Genomic DNA, 20,648 nt, shown 5'->3' on the forward strand with positions numbered 1-20,648 from the left:
CGTGGAGTCAATTAACGCGGGAGAGCGCGGGTGACGTCGCGTGTCTTCCAAGGTTCAATGGCATTCATCCACTGAGTTAACCAAGCTTAACCGACGAATTACGAAGATCATGTCAAGCATCTTGGACAATATTATATATCTATAATGCTACTGGGTATTACTGATAATATCACTTTCCCCTTCCGTCACCAACTCGTCAACCCTCTCATCCGATCAAACCCCCCTCGCAACTGAGAATCAGGATGCACCACCTTCCCCTGCAACAGCGTATAATTCACTATCCCCTCACAATGCTCCGGCCGCACCCGCGCGAGCCAAATCATCTGCTGCTCCTTCCTGCGGTAGACCAGCACATTCGCCGAGAACTTGTGCCCGCCGACATGGGAGACAAAGAAGATGCCGACGCCGCCGGGCCGGCCGTCGTCCGCGTCGCGGTAGAGGCCCTTGGTGCGGAGATGGCGTTCCAGTTCGCGCTTGATTAGCGGTGCTGTGATGCCGCATCGTGCGTCTCGCCGCTTATGGGAGCAGAGGAGGACGACGTGGTCGTACTCGCATGGTCGGGATTTCAGTCGAGAGTCGGCCGGGGGAGTGATGCTTTTTCCTGGGCTTGAGAGAGGCGCGTCGATGAAGTGGTTGATGAGCTCGGTGATGTCGTTGGGGCTCACGGAGTCCACGAATGTGAATGATGGGAGGAGAAGGACGGTCGTCCCCTTGCCTGTTGGCTCCCCGTCCTTGGCGTCTAGGGGCGTGAGATTCGACGCGGAGACCATCATGCGCTACGACAGTATTAGGCAACGCTCTCGCTAACGATTTTTGTTGGCAGGGGAATACTAACGCCATGTTGAGATCCCGAAGAGCCGTGAATGGCCTCCATTAAACTCCCAGTCTCGTTCTCGACCTTTTCTTTCCAATCGGATTTTCCTGTCGCGACGAGGATATGTGTGTGGAACTGCTTGATATGGCCGTAAAGCGGCCGCGAGGTCTCGACTTTTACTTTGGACGGATACTGTATTGTGCAGTCCGCGCAGTCTTTCTTGCAGTCGATGCCATCTTCTTTGGGGTCGACGGTGGGGAAAATGTAGTCGTCGCGTTGTAGACCGGTGATGGAGAGAAGTGATCGTAGCATTGCGCTGGTAGTCCTCCGTGCTGATAGAGTTAATAATCCTCAGACCAAGTACCAAGTCTTCCGAGCGAATATTCCGGACTTTACTCGAAATTGGAGTGTCGAGATGAGTGAGGAGGTATATAAACGTCCCAACAGCTCGGGGATCGCTGTCAAGACCGAGCACCCCGAAAGTTATCTCCGAGGCAGCTTTTTATCTGATCCATGGATGCGCCAATCCTATCGAAGCTTCTTCTTTCTGCCTTGACGCTTGGGGAGCTTTCTGGGATTTGACGCATTGAATTTTCCTTCAAGTGGTCCGAAATCTCTCTGCCTATCAGGTACCTGTCTTCGCTCGTGTCGGACATTGACGATCACACTGTCTTCTTGCCTCGGAGTTCCATCATTGGGGATGTTTGGGGTTGATTGTTCGTCTATTCCAATGACAAGGATGGAATCTAGGGTGGCAGCCAGCTTGTGCTGGTCTGATCGACAGTATACAGCACGGTAGGCTTGTTCCTCGCGTTCGAATTTGCAATTGAAATTCTATCTTTCCCCCAAATTTTCTGTCAACCGGAATAGCTCTTCACAAGGAATGGTGCACCCTTTTGAGTTGAGTTGCGGTTTCTCACATTTTCAAACCAGGCTGGCTTTGTGTCTGCATCCCACTGCCACCATAAACCTTCCACACTATTTCCTCCTTCGTCAACTTGGAACTTCAGCAGCATCTGCTTGTATTCTCTTGCGCCAATCTGCTGAATCTTCCACTTGTCCTCATCTACCTGGTAAAAGCTGTACACGTCTTTTCGGTAGAACACCAACGGACACTCTGACGCATTTCGGTGGTTGAATTTGACTGACAGGTTGGTAGACCATCCGTCGGCCACTCCTCCTATACTCAACGTGAAGCGGCCATTGAAGCTACGATAGTCACCCACATAGAGTAGAGGATCCCTCTCCAGATCACCCAGGTGTCTATTCTCCCTCCAAGGGCGCTCAATGTGTTTTTGGTAATTGCTCCCTGCCAACTGTGCTTCCGTTCTTGCCCAGGATGCCAAATCCAGCGTTGGCTTCATGTCAAAGAGAGCCTGGATCAAAAGCTGAGCGGTAAAATCACTCGCATCGCCAAAGTCCCGCCCATTCGTCATGGTGACAATCGCGCTCTGTGTCTCTGGGAATGTGAACACAGAAAATATTGACCCTCGCATGCCACCAGTGTGGCCTACGACCTGGAACGGCGCGGCTTCACTCCCTTTCCCTAGAATATGCTGTAAATGGAGTCGATACTCTTTCTCCCGGGAGAACCCATTCCCACTGAATGCACTGAGCATGGACGAAGGAATGTCCGCTCGAAACCATCCCATTCCATATGCGGCATCCTTGCTGAACTCCGGGTCATCGGCCGGTCGAGTCCAGTACCCGCGTCGAACCCGTGTCATCTGTTTCAAGGGATTATTTGGTACCTGGCTTTGATAACTAGAGTCGTTCTCGCTTCGCTCTGCGTCGAGCACGGCAATGCACCAAGTGAGCATGTCGTTGAGACAGCTTCGCATGCCTGTGGCAGCAAGTAGCGGCGTATACTCCTCGCACGGCCACGACTCATCTGACAATCCATGAAAGCGTCCATTGCTCTTTTTCACACACGGAGCCGCAACATTCCCATCACCCCCAAGATCAGATCGTCTCACTGCCGTCCTCCTCATCCCAAGCGGATCGAGAATCCTCCCCCGCACAAAATCTGCAAACCGCTGCCCGCTGACCCGCTGGACAATAAGCGCCACAAGCCCAACAACGTAATTATTATAAATCCACTCGCGATTGAACCTCTCCTTCCCCTCCCCATCAACCGCGGGCATGACATTCAAAAGCGGAATCAGATCCTCCTCATCCGTAAGAATCGTACCCCCGGGCCCTAAACAGAGCATACTCGGCGGACTAAGCCCCGTGCTATGTCGCAAGCAATCGATGATATCCGCCTCCTGCCCAATGCGAGGATCATCTACAGGGTCGAACTCCGGTACGTATTTGCGTATGGGGTCCGTCCAGCTGAGTTTCCCCTCATCGACGAGAATCCCCACAGCCGCGGAGGTGAACATCTTCGAGCAGGAGCCGATCATGTAGATTGTCTCGTCGTTGGCGGGGAGAGTCTGCTGTGCGTCCCGGTGGCCAATGCTGTGTTTGAAGATGACCTCGCCGTTGTGGACCACGCCGAAGGTTATGGACGGGGTTTGGCATATTGAGTGGATTTCGTGGATCTGCGGGAGACATGATTGGAGTCGTTGCTGGGTTTCTCGTTTCTGGCTGTCGTCCATTGTTGCGGCGGTCGTGGGTGTCGATGGTAAGACTGAAGAGAGTGAGGGACACTCGAGAGATCCCAAGGGTGCGGCAAGAGGGACTAGTCTATATGAGGGGTTGCCTGTTAGCTGCCCGCTGCTGGGGTAGCGGGTTTATATAAACCCATAGGCAGGAAGAGCATCCCGTCGGCTACGCAGACTCCACTACAAGAGATACTTTCAACAACTTCTCGTCTCTCGTATCTACGGCTTATTCAAAAATTATGGAAGTTTATCAGCTCATGGACCAAGCTTGATTCCTAAGCAAAGAGTGGACGGCAGTAATCCCTGCCCATCTGCACCAACAACAGCACCTAGTAAACTAAGTACACTGCATATCCCCCTCGACCCCTTCTCACTGCCGCCTCATCTCATCCATGCTCCGTATCATGGAATATTTCTCAGTCCCTTTACTTGGGAAGAGCTTCACCGCCGCCAATTGCACCGCCAGCAGAACCAGTGTCGCCCCAGGGATACATTTTGAGCTGGGGATGGATGTTAGTTTCCATTTGCCTGACGGAGGGGGAGATCGGTCCGGGTAGAGTCCGTATCGGCAGGTCGTTTTACTCACTGGATTGGAGGGTTGGGTTTAAACTGGAGAGGTGTTAGTTAAGATCCGACTCAGAATCGTCAAGGTAGAGCAAGAAGCTGGAAACGGAGATTGTATTGAGCAAAGCATACCTTGAAAAGTTTGAGTTTGGAAGTTTGTTTGGATGCCTTGTCTTTCTTGCGATTGACTTAGAGAAGAGCAGGAGAGATGGTTATGCCGGGGGAGAAGGCCATATTTATACCCTTCTGACCCTGCCTTCTCTCACCACCTCATCCTTCACTACCCCTCTTCTTCAAATCCTCTCTCCAACTTCCAAGAGAAGCCACAACGTATGGTGTCTTGCCAAAGACAGTCCTATCACGCGCTGACTGCCTCCAAACCAACACGATGCTCTACAATCCGACGTCTGGATAGGTCGAAGTATGCAGAGCTCTGAATCTTAGAGGCGTCTTGCGCAATTCCTCCGGTTAATTATCCCCCTCTTGTCGACGCTCTTCAAGCATCAAGAATATACCCTATTGGCCACGAAGCTTTCAGCTCCTCAGGTACTTCGGGGGCGGCGGGGAACCTCCGCGCCCCGCCGAGCCTTCTTCCTCCAGCTCCTTCCCCCGCGCCTGGGAGCAATCCCCGCCACAAATGCCGTGGTCTCGACCCCGCTACGGTCTTGAATAGAATCAGGCGTCCAGCGGAGGAATACGTACCTGGGAATTTTGGGTGTTCTTCACCACTGCGAAGGTCGGATGTCGTCATCTCGGCTGCTTGACCCCGCAGACGGTGATTGGTGGATTCATCAGTATACCCTGGGGAAGCTCCGGGCGCTGTCGATGGGATGCACTCCTGCACGGGTTTCTTCCGAACTGTGTCTTCTGCTTATGACATGAATTGTTTGGAGTGCGGTGGCTGAGCGGTCTTGGCTGTTGGGTGACATTCGAGGCTGCACTCTGCTACGCTGGACTTTCGTCTGTGTAGAGATTGTAAAAATACCTGTTGGAGAGAGTCGAGGAAGACAAGTAACTTACCGCAGCTTTCACTCAGTGCTGGAGATTCTTTTCGGGTCTCGTGTAGTTCCACGTGGTCGAAGTACCATGGTGCGGATCTTAATTCCGAACCTTGAAGGCTCTCGAGCTCTCGAAGCTTTCGGGCCTCGTTCCGTGCAAGGATACACGCAGACACCACAGAAGTACACCAGCAAAACCGACAACGCAGACTCAGCATAAAGTGATCAGAACTCTCTCTACTCCCTAAAAAGCATCGGTCTTGGCCCCAATTGGAAATCTGGTTACGGCGACACAGGACACTGATGAGAGCGTCTCCGTCGACAGGGAAGATCGCTTTGTTAACAGGGGCCTAACCAGATATGGTGATTTCTAATCAGGTCGGGTTAACCAAGGCATCTCTCTCAACAGTGGCTATCAGACGGGGAAAGACTTATTGAATGGTTTGAGGAGAAATAGGATCATGAGAGGAAAGAACGAAAGAGAAGACTGATTGATCAGGAATAGAATTGTATTCATTATGCCTACGTAGACCAGTTTACATCAGACAACGTGGTATTTCATAGTATTTGGTTCACAGTGTGCCCGCCCCCTCAAAGTGCGCCAAATCCCTCAGTAACGGGGCAACGACAGCATTAAACACCCGGCCCTGGAACTTCTCATCCTCCATGCAAGGCGGATCTACCTCCGACCAGCAAAGACAGTTATGCACCGCATCCCTGTAGTTTGAGCCACTTTCCTGCTGCACTCTGTTGAGGACCCGGAATGCTGTGATGAACCGGGTTGAGTCTTCGTTTCCTTGCTCATCCTGCGGTCGTCGGAGGCAGGCGATTGATTTCCCCAGGGAGAGTTCGGTCAGTGCTAGGCCAAGCGGGAATAGGATTTGATTTCTCACGAGTGGGGATCGTTGCGTGTTCTTGGTATCCGTAGGTGCTGATGGGGGATGCTGGGAGTTTAGGGACCAGGGGAGGTACAGATCGCTTGGTAGAACGTCCTCTGTTACATTGTCGTTCTCGTTGTCTGCAGGTAGGTGAATATCAGAAATATCCCAATATTTCTTTAGCCAGTTGCCGTGGTATTGGATGACGCCGCACGCGAGTCCGGCGGCGATATACAGCCGATGGCGCCGACTACTGTTCGGGAGTGCTTGCTGCAGCGTCTGCAGCTGGATTGGCTTGGGGTAGCATTTAATAAAGTGCATGTTGTACCGAATATTCGAGCTCGCTTGATCTGCAATGAAGCCCACGGCTTGTGTCGGCGGTTGTATGTGCGCCTCACTGCGACAGAATACGGAACAAAAGTCTGGAATGGGAGGGACATTGCAAGATTTCTCATTGGATTCGTGACAGCCAACTTCGACTGTTTCAAAGCGAACCCTGGACTTTTGTTTTTGTGGCTTTTGTTGGTTTTGCTGGTATGTCGGTAGGGCAAGGTTGGTGACGGGCGCCAAAGGTTGATCAAAGGTGTACGGTTCGAATTCGACTTCCCTGCACGTCCATGAATTCCTTGTGCCGTTGTCTGTGTTCGAGAAGGTTATCCGGTAGGCTGCTGTCTTTCCGATTTTCGGATTCTCAGCAAGGGGGTTGGATTGAAGCTGCAGATGGGCAGCGTGAGAGCTCTGGCAGCGACAGCTCCAGTATGAACTGCCAACAATGGCTCTGAATAAACCCTCTGCATTTTTACGTGTTTCTCGGAATCGAGGGAGTAATCGTCGCCAAGGGCTGCGCTTCTGCCGGGTGGCCTCGAGCTGTGCAGACTGGTCTAACAATGTTCTGAGGACGTCGTTGAGGTTCCTGATCCTCTGGAGCGTATCCTCGTGCACGGCTTTTGACAGGACCTTGAGAAAGAGGACAATTTGTTTCTTTGAGGGAGGTGTATTCTATATCCATTCGGGAGAAGGTCAGATGTCGCTCGACTAGAAGCAAGTCAGGGCATACCTGCGGTCCCTTGGTAACATCAACATCCAGCTTTACTGCCATGCGCTTGAGCATGTCATGAAGGCTCAGAACGTTAGCGAAGAAGTAGGCATGATCGCGGCCCAGCTTGGCCATGAGATTTTTCTGCAGCAAAGGCTCCTTCCAGCCGTCCCCGTCCGGGTCGGCAATTAGACTGCGCAATAGGTTGTCGTCGTCGACCACTTCGTCCAGAACATGTTGGAGACTATTCTGGAAGATCCTGTGCTGAGTGCCCAGCTGTAGCGCAAAATCCTCCAGTGTGCGCTGATAGCGGCTCAGCACTTTGATCTGTTCGATGCCACGGGCGTAGTTGTCGAGCTGGTTGACAACAAGCGGGAGAATGGCAAGAGCAACCCCGACTGCTTCGACACCTGAGGCCATGGCAGCGCTGTCACCATTTTTTACGGTGGTGAAGGTGAAAGATGAATCTCTTTCTCACCAGACGACAATCTCGACCCCGCATCGGCTCAGCCTCGTTGTGGGCTCAACAACACGCATCACAACAATCATCAGAATCGTTTCTCTCCGTGGCCCATGCCATGTCTACAATATCCGACCTGACCCGGAGTTGTCTCAAGCAACTCAACGAGTTGATCTCGTCCGATGCCCTGGCTCAGAGTCAGAATGCAGTCCCACTGCGGGCGTGGAAGGATGAACTCGGGCGGCTGCGACTCTGGGCTGGGAACATTGGAGCCCATCAAACTGGACAGTCGTCACTGGACTATCGATTGCGGGATGCTTCGCATATCAAAGGCCAGACCATTAAGATTCTGGAGGCGATAAAGAAGCTCCTTGCAGAGTTACAAAACACCCTCAGTGGGGAGAAGGAAGATGAAGAAGACGACCAGCTGGATGAGGACTTGCAAAGCCTTGTCGCAGAGTTGGTTCTAGAAAATCCGTCAGACTCTGCGTTGACTGTTCAAGAAGCCTACGACAGCCTGGTCAACAAGGTGTCGCAGCTGTTCGACATCTCTATGACCGTCCGCAAGCCCGCGCAGCACGACCGTCTGATCGGGACCGAGAAGGGCGATGCTGAGCCCTTTAAATTCAACTTCCATCAGCATGTCTCGCACAAGTATCCCCAGGCAGAGAACCTACTTGTTGACAGGATTAGCTCCGCCATGGCACGACAGAGAGCGATCCTGAAATACCGAGAGCGGCACCACCTGAAGCTCAGCCAGGGCTTGCACATCGACGAAGCCGGTGACAACACCACTGTACGATTATCAGAGACTGTTGCAAGCACATTTAAGCTCGAGGCGCCCGGACAGACGACCGATGACCTGATGAGTAACTCAGATGCTTCCTTCACCTCGTACGCAGGGAGTCTACTATCCGGAGGCGAGAAACTGGCAATTCCTGCACTTCCCAAGGAAGCCGCAGGGCGAAGACCATTTGAATGCCCTTATTGTTACTTTATTATCACAGTGAAAGACCGGCAGGCCTGGGCAAGGCATATCTTCCGCGACTTATCGCCTTATATTTGCATCTTTTCCGGTTGTTCGACACAAAACAAACTCTACGAGAGCCGGAAGGCCTGGTATCGCCATATTCGTCAAGCACACATGGCAAACCAGGATGTACGAGGAAGCTATACATGTTCGCTATGTGCTGAAGGTTCACTCCCGATGGTTTCTTTCGAAAAACACGTGGGCCGCCACCTGGAGGAGCTGTCTCTGTTCGTGCTACCTCGAGACACCGAGGATGATGAAGTCCTCGATGACGAATCAGGGTATGGCGAATCAGAGAATGGAGAATCAGAGGATGGCGGCCAGGAAACCGAGAGTGATGTGGAGCGTGCACGAGAGCGTGTACGAGACCATTTGCTGCGTACACAAGACGATATAGTGCATGCATTCCACAATGTGTTCGGGACGACGAGTGGCATAGACTCCGAGGGAGGGAAGATCATCGGCGTGCGAGCTAGCGAAGATGGACCGATCCATCTGGATGGTCAGGATACGCGCCACAAAAACGACATGTCTGTAGAAGATGATTTACAGAAAGATAACCCAGATCCTACCGAGGGACAAGACTCGCATCTGGTAGAACCGCAGCAGCCTGATGCCCAAACAACAAGCAGTCTAGACGTCTCGGATCCAGGTAATTTCGGTAACGAAGAGGAGATTACGGCTACTATTCGCGCAGCTGTAGAAACTGCTGGCTTCGAACCCGATTTGGGCGCCCCGGAGAGCACGCATGAACCTGAAGCTCGAGGTCGACGAAGGTCCGTAGGGGAATCGAGTAACCCAGAAAGGCCTCCCAGAGCACGAGACCGAGCGCGATCTCGTCATGCGGCCGCTGTGAGTGCATCTCCATCACGAACTCGACCGTTCCGACAAGACCTTGAGCTTCTGAGGCGGCGGGAGGAAATCGAACGGCTTAAACGCGAACTTGCTCGCCACAGGGAGCGTCTCCTGAGCAAGGAGGAAGAGGAGGAAGAGGTTGATATTAGCGTGTGGACCCGAAGGCTAGCCCGGCGTCTAGAGGAAATAAAACACGCGGCAGAACGGCGTGGCGAAAATCCACAAGTGGTCCATCTTGTCGAGGATGAGGAAGACAGTGATGAACCTGAGATTACTAATATTTGTCGCGCGCTCCGACGGCTTGGGAGGTATGAGGAAGCCCAACGTGTCGAGGAGGAGAAAGCCAAGGCTGAGCGGCGCTCTCGGCTCCAGAGACTTGAAGCAGAGGAAGCGATTGAGAGACTGCGTCTCGAAGAAGAAGAGGAGCAGATAATGAAAGAGGGGTTCAAGCGGCGCTTGAGGGATGAGTCTGGCTATACCGAGGAGGAAATTGAAGACATTGTGAGTCGCAGAGCAAAAAGAGACGAGGAAAGGGAGAAGCAGCACAGCGGTGAGATAGCAAAGAAAGATAAGGGAAGGGAAGAGGACGAGCAACAGCACCACAATACTTGGATCAAGGTAAGCCTACTGTATCAGCTAGCATTCCATACTTCTGACCGTCATTATCTCCCAGGTCCACCGCAAGTATCTCCTTCCAGAGACGCTGAATGCGTACAACCTCCCATGGGATTGGGCTGAGGTGAGTTCCACATACAACTTGAAAATGAGTGAGGCTAACTACTTACCTTTACTGCAGGATGACACCCATTACATCATCATCAAGCAATGGATCAACGAAGATCTGCAGGAGAAAATATTTGAGCACACCCAGCGATTGCGCGAAGATAGACTCCACACCCTGACATCCGGCACCTCGAGTGAGCTCAAGAGCAGGGACGGCACGAAAGGAAAGACGGATCTTGAGCGCAAGAAGAACCCGGGCAGGCGCTCTTGGATCTTCACCTGATGAGTATCCGCTGAGCTGGCAGCTACTTTTGTGATTTCCTTTGTCCAGCTACGGTCTCCCTATTCAGCTCTGGGTCTATGCTTGGAATCGGATTGACAGCGTCACTTTCTCATTCGGATCCGGCAGTATCTGTATAGCCAGTATAGCCAGGCTACGGATATGCCTTACATTATGGAGAATTGAAATGGATTGGATTAGATAGAGTATCTATCTTGCCCTCCGCCTGCTAAACACCATCGATACCCTCACTGTATCCATTGGAATTAGCGCACTACTGTGCATGCACTAAATATTGTAAACTGTTGCCAATAAATATTCGACCCTAGACTGCTAATCTTAAAGCACCACGTAACTTATCTACTGCGCACCTGGTGGGTGTATAGCACCGATTTGGAGCATTATCTCAAACAAATTCGGCAATCCCGTCTCTTCTACAATCTTTCCATCCCTGAATCGATAGATATTCATAGCCCGAGTTTGGATTTTCTTTCCAGTAGCCGGAACACCAAAGAATTCACCCTGGTAGTTCCACGCAGAGTAAACTGCGCGACAACTCGGTCATCCTCAATAACCGTATCATCCAGTGTCCACTGAATGTCCGGATAGGCAGATCGCATCATGCCAAGAATCTGCATATATCCAGACATGCCTTGCAATGTGGTATCTGAAAATGGAACGTGAAACACGGCTGTCTTGGAGACAACTTCTTGTCCTCATCCGTACATCTGTAAACTAGATTCCTGTTTGCTATATTTGCATATGTTGAAGTACGACCGGATTTCCCTTCGTGTAAGGTGGCTTGACCAATGGGCACTGTGACAGATCGGAATTCCCGGGCTCAGTTCCAGGCTTTGAATCTTTGTGAAGTTTGCATGGCGCTTCTTCGCTGTCTTCACATGCTTTTTGGGCACTTAGAAGCACATTTCACAACTCAGGAGATCATCATGCGCATCTTGCTTAGTCCGCCGTAACTGCTTCCTGTGGTTGACCCCGGTGATTTTGTTAGTACAATGGGTCTCAATGCTATCCCAGAACGGGCAAGCTGTATTATTGTCATCAACTGCCTGCTACTTCAAGGCAAAGTATCTCCACCCTTGAGAAGGCACGAGGTAAGTTATTGGCCAGATTATAATGCACAGATTTCACAATCCCCGCAAACGAGCTCCAGAAATAAAAATTGTACTAACAAAATCACCGGGGTCAACCACAGTAATGCCGCTGACGGTTCCCCGGTGCTAGTCTCGCGTGGCGCAGTAGACAGCCTCTCAGGCTCAATCCTGTTGACTTGGCGAGTCATGCCCGTTGATTCTTTTGTTGGCATTTACCAACATGCAAGTCGGTCTTCTCAGCGTAATAGGCTATCTTTGAACAAGTTGCTGTTTTTCCAGGTCTTGTAGTGTCCGAATTAAGGTTCGTGTTGCGCTGCCCAGGCTGCTCCGCACTTGATGTACTGGCATCGCAGGATCAGGCTCAGCCTGATCCTGAGCTGATGCCCTTCAAATTTCAGGCGCACAGCTCTCTAGTCCGATTATAAATCTCACCGGCCAGCACCCTTCCAGACAAGAATAGCAGTTTGTGTTGCCAGTTTCCATCGCTCTCCCAAATGCAGCCCTCGACAAAAGAACCTCGCCTCCCCGCGCCCCTGGGAGGACCTCACGTTCTCTTCGAGGGTTCGTTCATCCTCGAATTCTTACAGCCAGCGCCCGAGCTCAACGCCTCGGTGCTGATGCGCGCGACGTACAAAGGCGGCCACGAACTCGTGAAGCTGGGCAAGAAACATCCGCAGGCGCCACCACTTCACGTCCATTTTGTGCAGAGCGAAAGCTTTATCGTCGAAGCGGGAGCTGTCGGGACGACGAGTACATACGATGCCATAGACACGGTGCATACGACCCAAGCGGCCCATCACCAGACCGTTCCTCGACGAGGGCTGTCCCCGCCTGTTCTGACTCGCGACGAACATGGTGCAACGGCGATTCCGCCAGGGACGCCACATAACTTCTGGCCGTACGCTACCCTTTTCTGCGAGCCTTTTAACGCTGTACAATGCCACAAAGCTAATGTATCATCTATAGCGTCGCCCCAACACATCCCTTCTGGTCCACGCCCGAGGGCCAAGAGTACGTGAGCACCTTGCCCAACGGGCGGAACTCTGATACCACAGTCCTTATCTGGGGCTACCCCAAGATCTCCAACGGAGCCACGATCGGTACGCTCGTGAGCGACTTCCCCCCCGACATGGACGCCGCCTTCTTCCTTGCGCTGCTTGGTTATGTCGATGCGATCAGTTCAAAGCGTATATCGATGACCCCCAGTGTTTTTGCAAAGTTGTTCTCGATTCAGACTGTGAGTGAGACGGGAATGGTCATGGCACCTACGGCGTGGTGGTTGGGGCCTCTGAGATGGTGGGTTCCGTGGACTGCGCAGGTTACTCTGGAGAGGGTGAGGAAGTTGCTTGGTGGGGATCACCCGGTGAAGCTGGTTGAGGATGTGATTCATAATGTCGTTGTCAAGCGGCAGTAACATCTGATTCTGTATGATATGTTTTTGTCTGCAGTCGGGGGGTCGATTTAGGTAATGTGACGTTTCCGAGGGTCTTTCACCCGCGTGGTCGAGCACTTCGAATCGCAGTCATCCTGTGTCAGCCAATATCTAAGCCTGGAGATGAAGAGTTTTGCAACTGGCACGATTCGCAAAAATTCATGTAGCCAATCGTAAAGAACAAGGGGATCGTGCTAGCTGAGGTGCCGCCGGAGAAGTGAACAAGACACCGATGCCCATGTATAGAAATTCGGGGATACCTGCATAATACAGAATGGCAGCTTTGCGAGCATAAACGATGGAACCAGAGGCAGGGACGGCTGTGATGGGCGACGGGCGTAACTCGTGGCCAGCCCCGCTGAAAAGCTTCACAAATGCAAAAGCTGCCCAATAGTCTTACTGTGTCTGGATTCGTGCACCGGGCAACAAGCATCTACGATGAGGACCTCTACCGGGATACATTCCGCGTGACCATTGCGAACCGGACAACGGAGCTGCATCAAGACACGGATCTCGAAAGATGTCCTTAATCTAACCTCATCGGCATTGACGGGCGTCGGTCCGCACGTCGGTCGAAACACAAAACGCCAGCAAAGCATGGATGGGAGGGTGGTGCCAGTGTGCTGGCGATTTGTCTCTTCAGATATCCTGCTAGGGTAACGGCCTTTCTTGTTCTTGGGCCATCGGCCGTGTATCCGGATAAAGTGGAGAGAATTGGGATTGCTGAGTTTCTCCATAGGGACCGTCGCTGGGGGCAGGTTGAGGCTTGCGATGAATGGATGGCTGAGATTGTCAACCCACAACACCTACAGACAATCGCATTAGCATAGACCCGGATAGCCGTGTATCCTCAGGCTACATCAGCACATCAGCGCATCCTCGACAATTGGTTACTATTTCCTAACTAGTGATTCTTGGTAACTCTAGAGACAGTCCAGGCCACCCACTCACAAATATATATGATAATTAATAGCAATGTTCAAGAAATAGATAAAGCTACCTCATTCTTCGGTGGGATTAGGGCAGCGTACAACAGAAGCGAATCTAGAAGAAAGCAGCAGTAGGAATGAAAGAAATCAGCCTAGCCTATTAGGCACCAAAAGCCAAGGAACGAATAAAAGTATCTATGGCAAGTAATCGGGATCGCACCTGTGATATTTCGATCAGTAATCCGTCTCTCGAATCTATGAAAATGTGGATAGAAGAATTACCTCCCGCACATCCTGGCTCGTTCCATTGATCGTACAGGTTCAGTTCGACCTCGGTTTCGTCTTTCCCCGGGTACGTCAACCATGCTTTTGCCCCTGACTCTGGGTTTGAATTGGTTTTGTATATGAGGCCGAAGCCATCCTCGCACTTGAACGTCGTGTCGCCCTCGTTGTCCTTCTTGTTCTCGTCGCATACCTTGCGATCGTTGTACCACATGGTCCCGTCGTGTTGGGCGTAGAAGGCTCCAACGTAAGTCTCGATGTCGACCTTGATGCAAGGGGTTACCTCGGGCGGGATAGTTGTGGTGGAAGTTGGAGGGTTGTCGTCATCAGAAGTTGTCGTTGAAGGAGGCTCGGTGGTAAAGGTTGGCTGATTGTCGTCGTCGGTCGGATTCGGAGCACAATAATAGCCCGTACACAGCTCGCCACAGTTGTCGGTACACGTCGGAGAAGGCTCTCCTTTGGCCCAGGTAATGGGCCCTGGAATAGAAATGTCCCCGATCTGGCCGCCGCCGTCGCTGCAGTCGCCGTCTCTCTTGGAGGCGCTCCCAATTGGGCATAACTCTACCCCAAAGAACTTGGCAACGTCCTTACAGGGCTGGAGCGGTGTTTCGCCGGACGTGGGATTGGGGTATTCCAAATTGAAGCCATCAACCAGACAGTTCTTCTCCTTTACCTGGCCGTTCCATACAAACGGAATGGCGTCATCTCCTCCTAGGCCGCGCTGCATCCTCATAATCAGCTGCTTGACCTTGGCCGGATCTTCAAGTTCTCCCTGGAACTTTGAAGGTAGAGCGCGCAGGTAGGCCACCAGTCCACTGACTATGGGCGCGGCAAAGGAAGTTCCCGAGCCCCAGCTGAAAGTGCCGGCTTGGTTACTTGAGCCCCGAACCTTGGCCCCTGGTGCGTGTACTATGTATTTCATGTCAGGGTCGTTTTTGAAGCGCTCGCTAAAGCCTGCCCGGGCACCGCCTTCCGTGGTTGCGCCAACAACAAGCGAGCTAGTCTTGAAATCATCCTGGAGGGCAAAAACCTGGGGCGCTAGTCGGTCGCTGAACAGCCCATCAGTTGCATTGTTTCCGGATGCAATCACGGTGACCGCTTTTTGCTTGCTGATCCGGTCGATGATTCCCTCTGTATGTTTTATTAGACCAGTTCTGGATCGTGGGAAATTTCAAACCACTCACTCATCGTCGGCCGGAACTTGGTTGACATCCCAACATCTTGGGCACCCCAGGACAGGTTAATCACAGATTTCGGACCCCGCTCGGGATGTTTTAGCAGGTCGTCCATGACGCGCAGGAGAGCCTCGAGATTGCGTTCCGGAATCCTGTCGTCGCTCATCTCGACAGGGACAATGTTCACCTTAGGAACAAGGCCGACGGTTGCGCCGGCCACAAATGAAGTGACCATCGTTCCATGCCAGCAATTGCTAACGAATCTGGGACCGTAGTTCTTGGGGTCTGGAGGCTGCAGTTCGACGGTTCTGATTTGGCTCATCTCCTAGTTCACGTTAGTACCGGATTGCTGTGAGGAGCGCAGGGGGTTTACCTCTGCGTTCTTCTTAAAGTCTATACAGTTGTCGACGACGTAGACATATTGGCCTTCTCCCAGTGACTCGTGGAAGTAATAGGTGTGGCTGTCGCCGTCTGTGAAATCCGGATTCGACGCCCAGTCGGTCACACCCTTCGGAACTGATACTTGGGAACTGGACCATCCCCGTGCCGTCCGCTTCCCGGTCGACAGGTCATTCTGTCGCTTGACGCGCGCGAGCTCCGGGACAATTTCTTGCAGATACTCGACCTCCGGCATCCAGTCATCGTCTGGCGTGGGCTCTTCCATTGTACCCAAGAACAAAGGCCCGGAATCCCGTTTTAGTTTATAAGGAACAATGACATCCCCGCACTGCGACATGACCTTGAGTTTCGCCATCAGCTTGGTAGGCAGCTTCTCGATCCAGATAAACGCAATGAAGTCGATCACCTCCGACTTGACATACGTAACCTGTGTTCTGGAGTCCCAAGTTTTGATTCTGCGTTCGACCAGGTCGCATTGCGTGGGATCTTCACAGTACACGACGACCGTTTCCTTCTCGCAGCCGAACTTCTGAAAGTACTTCAGGTCATTCCGCCAGGCAGTGGGATGGTCCTGCCAGTTGTAGCGACGGGACAGCCAATGCTTGCCCGTGTCGCCCTCCAGCTGAGACTGGTCGCTGCGTGCCTCAAGGTTGGACTCTCCGTTCGAAGCCGGGGAGGCAGTCTCTGTCGGCAGGACTTCCAGGTTTTCCACGGGAGCGGTTCTCCATTCGCGCTTCTCCACCTCGGGGATGGTACACGCTTCGGTGGTTGTGGTTGAATCCCAATCGGTTACATGACATCCGAAAATGGTATGGCAGGTCGAGCTGACGGAGGTCGTGGTGGTCTCACCCCCGTCGTCGACACCATATGAGGTCGTGGTTGAACAGATCGAAGCGGATTCTGTTTCGCACGGCTCGGGTTTCGGAGGGGGAGGGCTCGGACTCCCATCAGGTCCGATCCTAGGACAGTCAGTCAGAATGCGAGGTTGATGGGGGCCAGGCGTACGTGATAGCGGGCCACGGGGGCAGCGGTGGGGGCCCTGGAGGCACTGGATCGGGGCCTGGAGGGTCAATGGTCCAGCCCTCGGGCCACGGGAACATCTCCGGGCGAGGAGGCCCTCTGTCACTGCGTCAGCGGTCTGTCATCAGATCGATCCAAGCAGGGATTGACTGACGGGGGGATCACAATTCCCGGTGGGAAATCCCATTCCCATTCCTCAAAGCCAAAATCCTTGATGCAGGACTGGGGAAATAATCAGTATATGTCTGCCAGAACGAAGTTGCATGTTACTGAAGAAGTTGTGTGGTCACATAGCTCGGCTAGTCGCCTAACCCAGACCCCCCAACAGTAACACGAGGGGGATGATTCGAAAGAGAGAGAGCATACCTGGAAGAACCACGCATCGCAGCTAACGCGGACAGGCGGGTCAGGATCGTCCGGGTCGTCCCCGACGGGGTTCACCTTAATCTTTCCCGGAGTTATGTCCCAGTCTGTGAATGTCACCAACTCCGTCGAAATGGGCGGTGGCGGTCCCGGAGGGGGTGCGGTTGGCAACGAGACTGGGGGAAAGGTCCCGGGCACCTTCACGCCCGACGTCTGGTTATCCCAGTCCTCGGGTGGTCCCTCGGTCATTCGAGGCCAGGGAGGAAGGACCAGTGATTTGGTAATAGTCTGCTTTTCGTCGTCGACGACAAAGGTCAGCGGGACGGCCGCGGGATCCAGTTTCAGGCTCGGGTACGGCTGCAAGATGGAGCCACCGACACCAGCGGTGACAGGGATGTTGTAGAACCTCATTGAATCCACAGTGATGGGGTCAATCGTGACCGTGATGGTCGTGGTGGTAGGTTCATCCCCGCCCACCTCCAGGGAGGTAGTGTACGGCGGGATCGAGATGGTGGTCCTCTCGGGGAGCTTGCTGGGGGGCAGCACGAAGGTACAAGGGGGCTGGCAGTTCATCTCATGGCCTTTGTACACATCATCATCCACATACACGACTTCACCGTCGCCGTCGCCATCGCCGTCGCCGTCACCATCTCCATCTCCATCGCCATCGCCATCGCCATCGCCATCTCCGTCGTCCGGGGGCGGTGGCTTCCAATCGCAGTGGTTGATATGTGCGTGGACTGCTCCGTTCGACAAAACAACCAGGTAATCTGCCTTGCCATCTCCATTGATATCAGCGTACGCCACCGTGCCCTCGGTGCTTGCTCGGTCAGAGATCGTGCCCAGGTTGTCCCAGTTCCTCGGCTTCCCAGAATCGGGGATATTTCCAGTATTATGGTATCCCTTTGCCGACCCCCCGTTATACTGAATAATATACTCGGCCTTGCCATCACCTGTCAGATCAGCGAACTCGACCTTGCTCCCAGGTTCCCCAACACCCGTGGCAACTGTCGTGCGGTGTCCCCAGATACGGCCACCATCCTCAGGCGGGATATTCTTCTGATTCAACCAGCAGTCCACAGCCCCGCCGTCAAAGACCACTAGGTAGTCAGCGTACCCATCCCCATTAAGGTCTGCGAACCGGACCTTTCGGCCTGGATCACCCACCCCTTCTGAGATCACGATGCCTGGCTGCCAGATGCGATCTTTACCCTTGTCAGGGATGTTTCCGTTATTCAGGTAAGCCTTGACAGCACCCCCACCATAGACAACCAGGAAATCATCCAGTTTATCCCCATTCACATCAGCAAACTGGATCGTCGAGCTGGAGAGGTCCTCATCTAGACCCGGGGCAATCTCACCCAGTTCCTCCCATTGGTTCCCGCCTTTGTTCAGCCATCCTCGGGCAAGGCCTTGGGCGTTCACCGAGACAATATCAGCATAACCGTCTCCATCAAGGTCTGCAAATTGCAGGCTCAATTCCTTATTACCCAGGAGGCCAAGGTTCTTCCACATGCGGATGCTTCCATCCTCAGCAATAGCAAGAAAGTCTGCCCTCCCATCACCATCCATATCTGCAAACTGGATCATATGGCCGGGGACCCCTTCAACCCCCGGGGCAATAGTGCCGAGACTCTGCCAGTTCCGGCCCTCCTCATTAAGACTGCCCGTGTTTCGCCAGGCCTTGACTGCACCACCATCATAAATCACAAGATAGTCTAAGACATGTTAGTAATGCTTCTCTAGGCATATACACCTTTTTCATAATACAGACCTGCCTTGTTATCCCCGTCCAGGTCAAAAATCTGAGCGCGATTATTTGGGACACCTTCCGGGCCTGGCGCAATTGTCACAGCCTTTTCCCAATTACGCTTCTTACTATCCTTGCCGTTGTTATGAGTGTTGCGGGCCCATTCAACGGCGCCTCCCTCATACAGAATCACATAGTCTGCATAGCCATCCCCATCCATATCACGGAAATGAACCTTCTCGCGGGGCTCCAGGCCAGTAGCCCATTTTGAATCAAGAGACTTGAATGTGCGCCCGTTATTCGTGTTTTTCCAGACCCTGGCTGCACCATCTGCGTAGAGCACAATCATGTCCGCCTTGCCATCGTTATCAACATCGGCCATGCGCACCATTGCCCCTGACACGTCTTTCCAGTCTGGATTAATCTTTCCTACACTCACCCAGGGGTTCTCACCAGTTCCCGTGTTGATCCACGCCCGGACCGTGCCGTCATCATCCGCGAGAATATAGTCGGTATATCCATCGTTGTTCAGGTCAGCCAGGATCACATTGTCACGACGGGCACCATGGATAGCGCCAATAATAGTCCCCATCGGCTCCCAGGTCCTAAAGCCATCAAACACCTGGCCCTTCCCCTGGAAGTTGTCACCACAGTTGCCGCTACCGATCTGACCTCCCGCCCCGTAGCCCAACCCCATCCCCGGGTGAGTGTCCGCATCGACAGCCTTAGGAGACCGGATCCATCCACGGCTCTGGGCCTCGAGGATCGCGTCGTACCACGCGACGGCCATTTTCTCGTAGCCCTGTGAGTTCGGGTGCTTCTTATCATAGAGATCATCCACAGTGATATCAATCGGGACCTCAATCAAACGCTGGCCCTCGCTTTGCCTTTGCTTGATAATCCCACGCAGCTTTGCATTAAACGCATCGGTATTCCGCTGCATACGCGGATCATTCGCCCAGATAACAGGTGCAAGCAGAACCGTCACCCCATCAGAACCATCAAATAGCCGATCAAGAATGGACTGCATGAGCTGGTCCGCCGTATCTAGATCAACTTCCTTGTCCATATTATTCGTCCCAGCATGGACCAATACAATATTCGGCTTCGCGTCGATGGAGAGTTCTAGATACTCCCGAATGTCCGCGAGATACTTGCCGCTATGTCCTTCGTGGTCGTTATCTCGCATCCCGCCATCGCGCAGACTGCCAATCATGTCCACGCTGAATTCGGGGTCCTTCTCGTTGGATACAATTCGTTCGCGAAGCTTCGATCGGTAGCCATTCATGTCTGGGGAGCCGTTCCCTTTCGTAATGGAGTCACCCAGGGGCATGATGCGGAGCTTGGGGAGCCCGTCGGCGGCTGTGAGGGGAGCAACCAGGAAGATGAGGACCAGGGCCCAGGCAAGGGCGCCCTGGAGGGGAGTCGCCATGATGCCGCGGTCCTCCAAGAGTAAAGAAAAAAGAATACACGGAAAAACAGGCAATCAAAGTGTGGTGTTCTTCCCAAGCAGTGGTTCGGTGGTGGACCTTGTGAGAGGAAGTATACCTTTCACAGCCCGTGGCTTGTCAATTCCCTTATATCGTTGAAACGACGTTCAGTTCATATTTAATTTTCCTGCATTCCAGAAAATCAAGGCTCTCTTCAAACGCAAGACATGAGGCATACACCTGGTCTAAGCCTCCCGCTTCTTTTCCTCTTTTGGTCCGACGTCGCGCTTAGCCCCCAATCCACCAGACGACCAAGACAATATACGCCATTCCGCACCAATTACAATCCTTACCACAATTCTGCGACATCCCTTTGATCTGCAAGGCAGAGAGGGCGTGATGATCTTCATTTCGAGGGGAAAGTGTATCCTTTGTCTTTCCCCAAAGCTCCATTTTTGGCGCTAACGGCCACACTCGATGTTGCATTTGATTGAGAGTGTTTGGAGCGCGAT

At 52.9% G+C, this 20,648-nt stretch overlaps 6 protein-coding genes across 6 annotated transcripts; 2 read left to right on the forward strand and 4 right to left on the reverse strand.

Annotated features, from left to right (window-relative positions):
* Nucleotides 1–70: 70 nt before the first annotated feature.
* On the reverse strand, nucleotides 71–1,203 carry BJX67DRAFT_357555 (sucrase/ferredoxin-like domain-containing protein). Its single transcript, XM_071029503.1, has 2 exons — nucleotides 836–1,203; nucleotides 71–776 (listed from the first exon to the last, which is right to left on the reverse strand). Exons 1-2 carry the CDS (start codon nucleotides 1,124–1,126, stop codon nucleotides 186–188), a joined length of 882 nt encoding a protein of 293 aa, XP_070884847.1. The 5' UTR covers nucleotides 1,127–1,203; the 3' UTR covers nucleotides 71–185.
* Nucleotides 1,204–1,671: 468 nt separating this feature from the next.
* BJX67DRAFT_382552 (serine hydrolase domain-containing protein) lies at nucleotides 1,672–3,414 on the reverse strand (the record flags this gene model as incomplete). Its single annotated transcript, XM_071033265.1, has 1 exon — nucleotides 1,672–3,414. The coding sequence occupies one exon, from the start codon at nucleotides 3,412–3,414 to the stop codon at nucleotides 1,672–1,674; it is 1,743 nt and encodes a 580-aa protein (XP_070884848.1).
* Nucleotides 3,415–5,554: 2,140 nt separating this feature from the next.
* On the reverse strand, nucleotides 5,555–7,316 carry BJX67DRAFT_382553 (uncharacterized protein; the record flags this gene model as incomplete). Its single annotated transcript, XM_071033266.1, has 2 exons — nucleotides 5,555–6,859; nucleotides 6,918–7,316. The coding sequence occupies 2 exons, from the start codon at nucleotides 7,314–7,316 to the stop codon at nucleotides 5,555–5,557; spliced, it is 1,704 nt and encodes a 567-aa protein (XP_070884849.1).
* A 158-nt stretch (nucleotides 7,317–7,474) lies between these two features.
* BJX67DRAFT_382554 (uncharacterized protein) lies at nucleotides 7,475–10,247 on the forward strand (the record flags this gene model as incomplete). Its single annotated transcript, XM_071033267.1, has 3 exons — nucleotides 7,475–9,859; nucleotides 9,915–9,980; nucleotides 10,038–10,247. The coding sequence occupies 3 exons, from the start codon at nucleotides 7,475–7,477 to the stop codon at nucleotides 10,245–10,247; spliced, it is 2,661 nt and encodes an 886-aa protein (XP_070884850.1).
* Nucleotides 10,248–11,576: 1,329 nt separating this feature from the next.
* BJX67DRAFT_357560 (uncharacterized protein) lies at nucleotides 11,577–12,916 on the forward strand. The gene is made up of 2 exons (XM_071029504.1): nucleotides 11,577–12,254; nucleotides 12,323–12,916. The coding sequence occupies exons 1-2, from the start codon at nucleotides 11,851–11,853 to the stop codon at nucleotides 12,768–12,770; spliced, it is 852 nt and encodes a 283-aa protein (XP_070884851.1). The 5' UTR covers nucleotides 11,577–11,850; the 3' UTR covers nucleotides 12,771–12,916.
* Nucleotides 12,917–13,912: 996 nt separating this feature from the next.
* BJX67DRAFT_382556 (uncharacterized protein) lies at nucleotides 13,913–20,138 on the reverse strand (the record flags this gene model as incomplete). Its single annotated transcript, XM_071033268.1, has 8 exons — nucleotides 13,913–13,937; nucleotides 14,035–15,130; nucleotides 15,184–15,499; nucleotides 15,548–16,532; nucleotides 16,579–16,692; nucleotides 16,748–16,815; nucleotides 16,960–18,674; nucleotides 18,731–20,138. The coding sequence occupies 8 exons, from the start codon at nucleotides 20,136–20,138 to the stop codon at nucleotides 13,913–13,915; spliced, it is 5,727 nt and encodes a 1,908-aa protein (XP_070884852.1).
* Nucleotides 20,139–20,648: the final 510 nt, after the last annotated feature.

The sequence above is a fragment of the Aspergillus lucknowensis genome (assembly GCF_044049455.1).
Source record: "Aspergillus lucknowensis strain CBS 449.75 chromosome Unknown BJX67scaffold_29, whole genome shotgun sequence".
NCBI lineage: Eukaryota > Fungi > Ascomycota > Eurotiomycetes > Eurotiales > Aspergillaceae > Aspergillus > Aspergillus lucknowensis.

Bases quoted from the DNA above. Each gene is read 5' to 3' on its own strand.
- BJX67DRAFT_357555 (XM_071029503.1), bottom strand. From the start codon at position 1,126: ATGCTACGATCACTTCTCTCCATCACCGGTCTACAACGCGACGACTAC. The intron at 777-835 runs GTTAGTATTCCC...ATACTGTCGTAG, and splicing joins CTTCGGGATCTCAACATGGC to CGCATGATGGTCTCCGCGTC.
- BJX67DRAFT_357560 (XM_071029504.1), top strand. From the start codon at position 11,851: ATGCAGCCCTCGACAAAAGAACCTCGCCTCCCCGCGCCCCTGGGAGGA. The intron at 12,255-12,322 runs GTACGCTACCCT...TATCATCTATAG, and splicing joins ACGCCACATAACTTCTGGCC to CGTCGCCCCAACACATCCCT.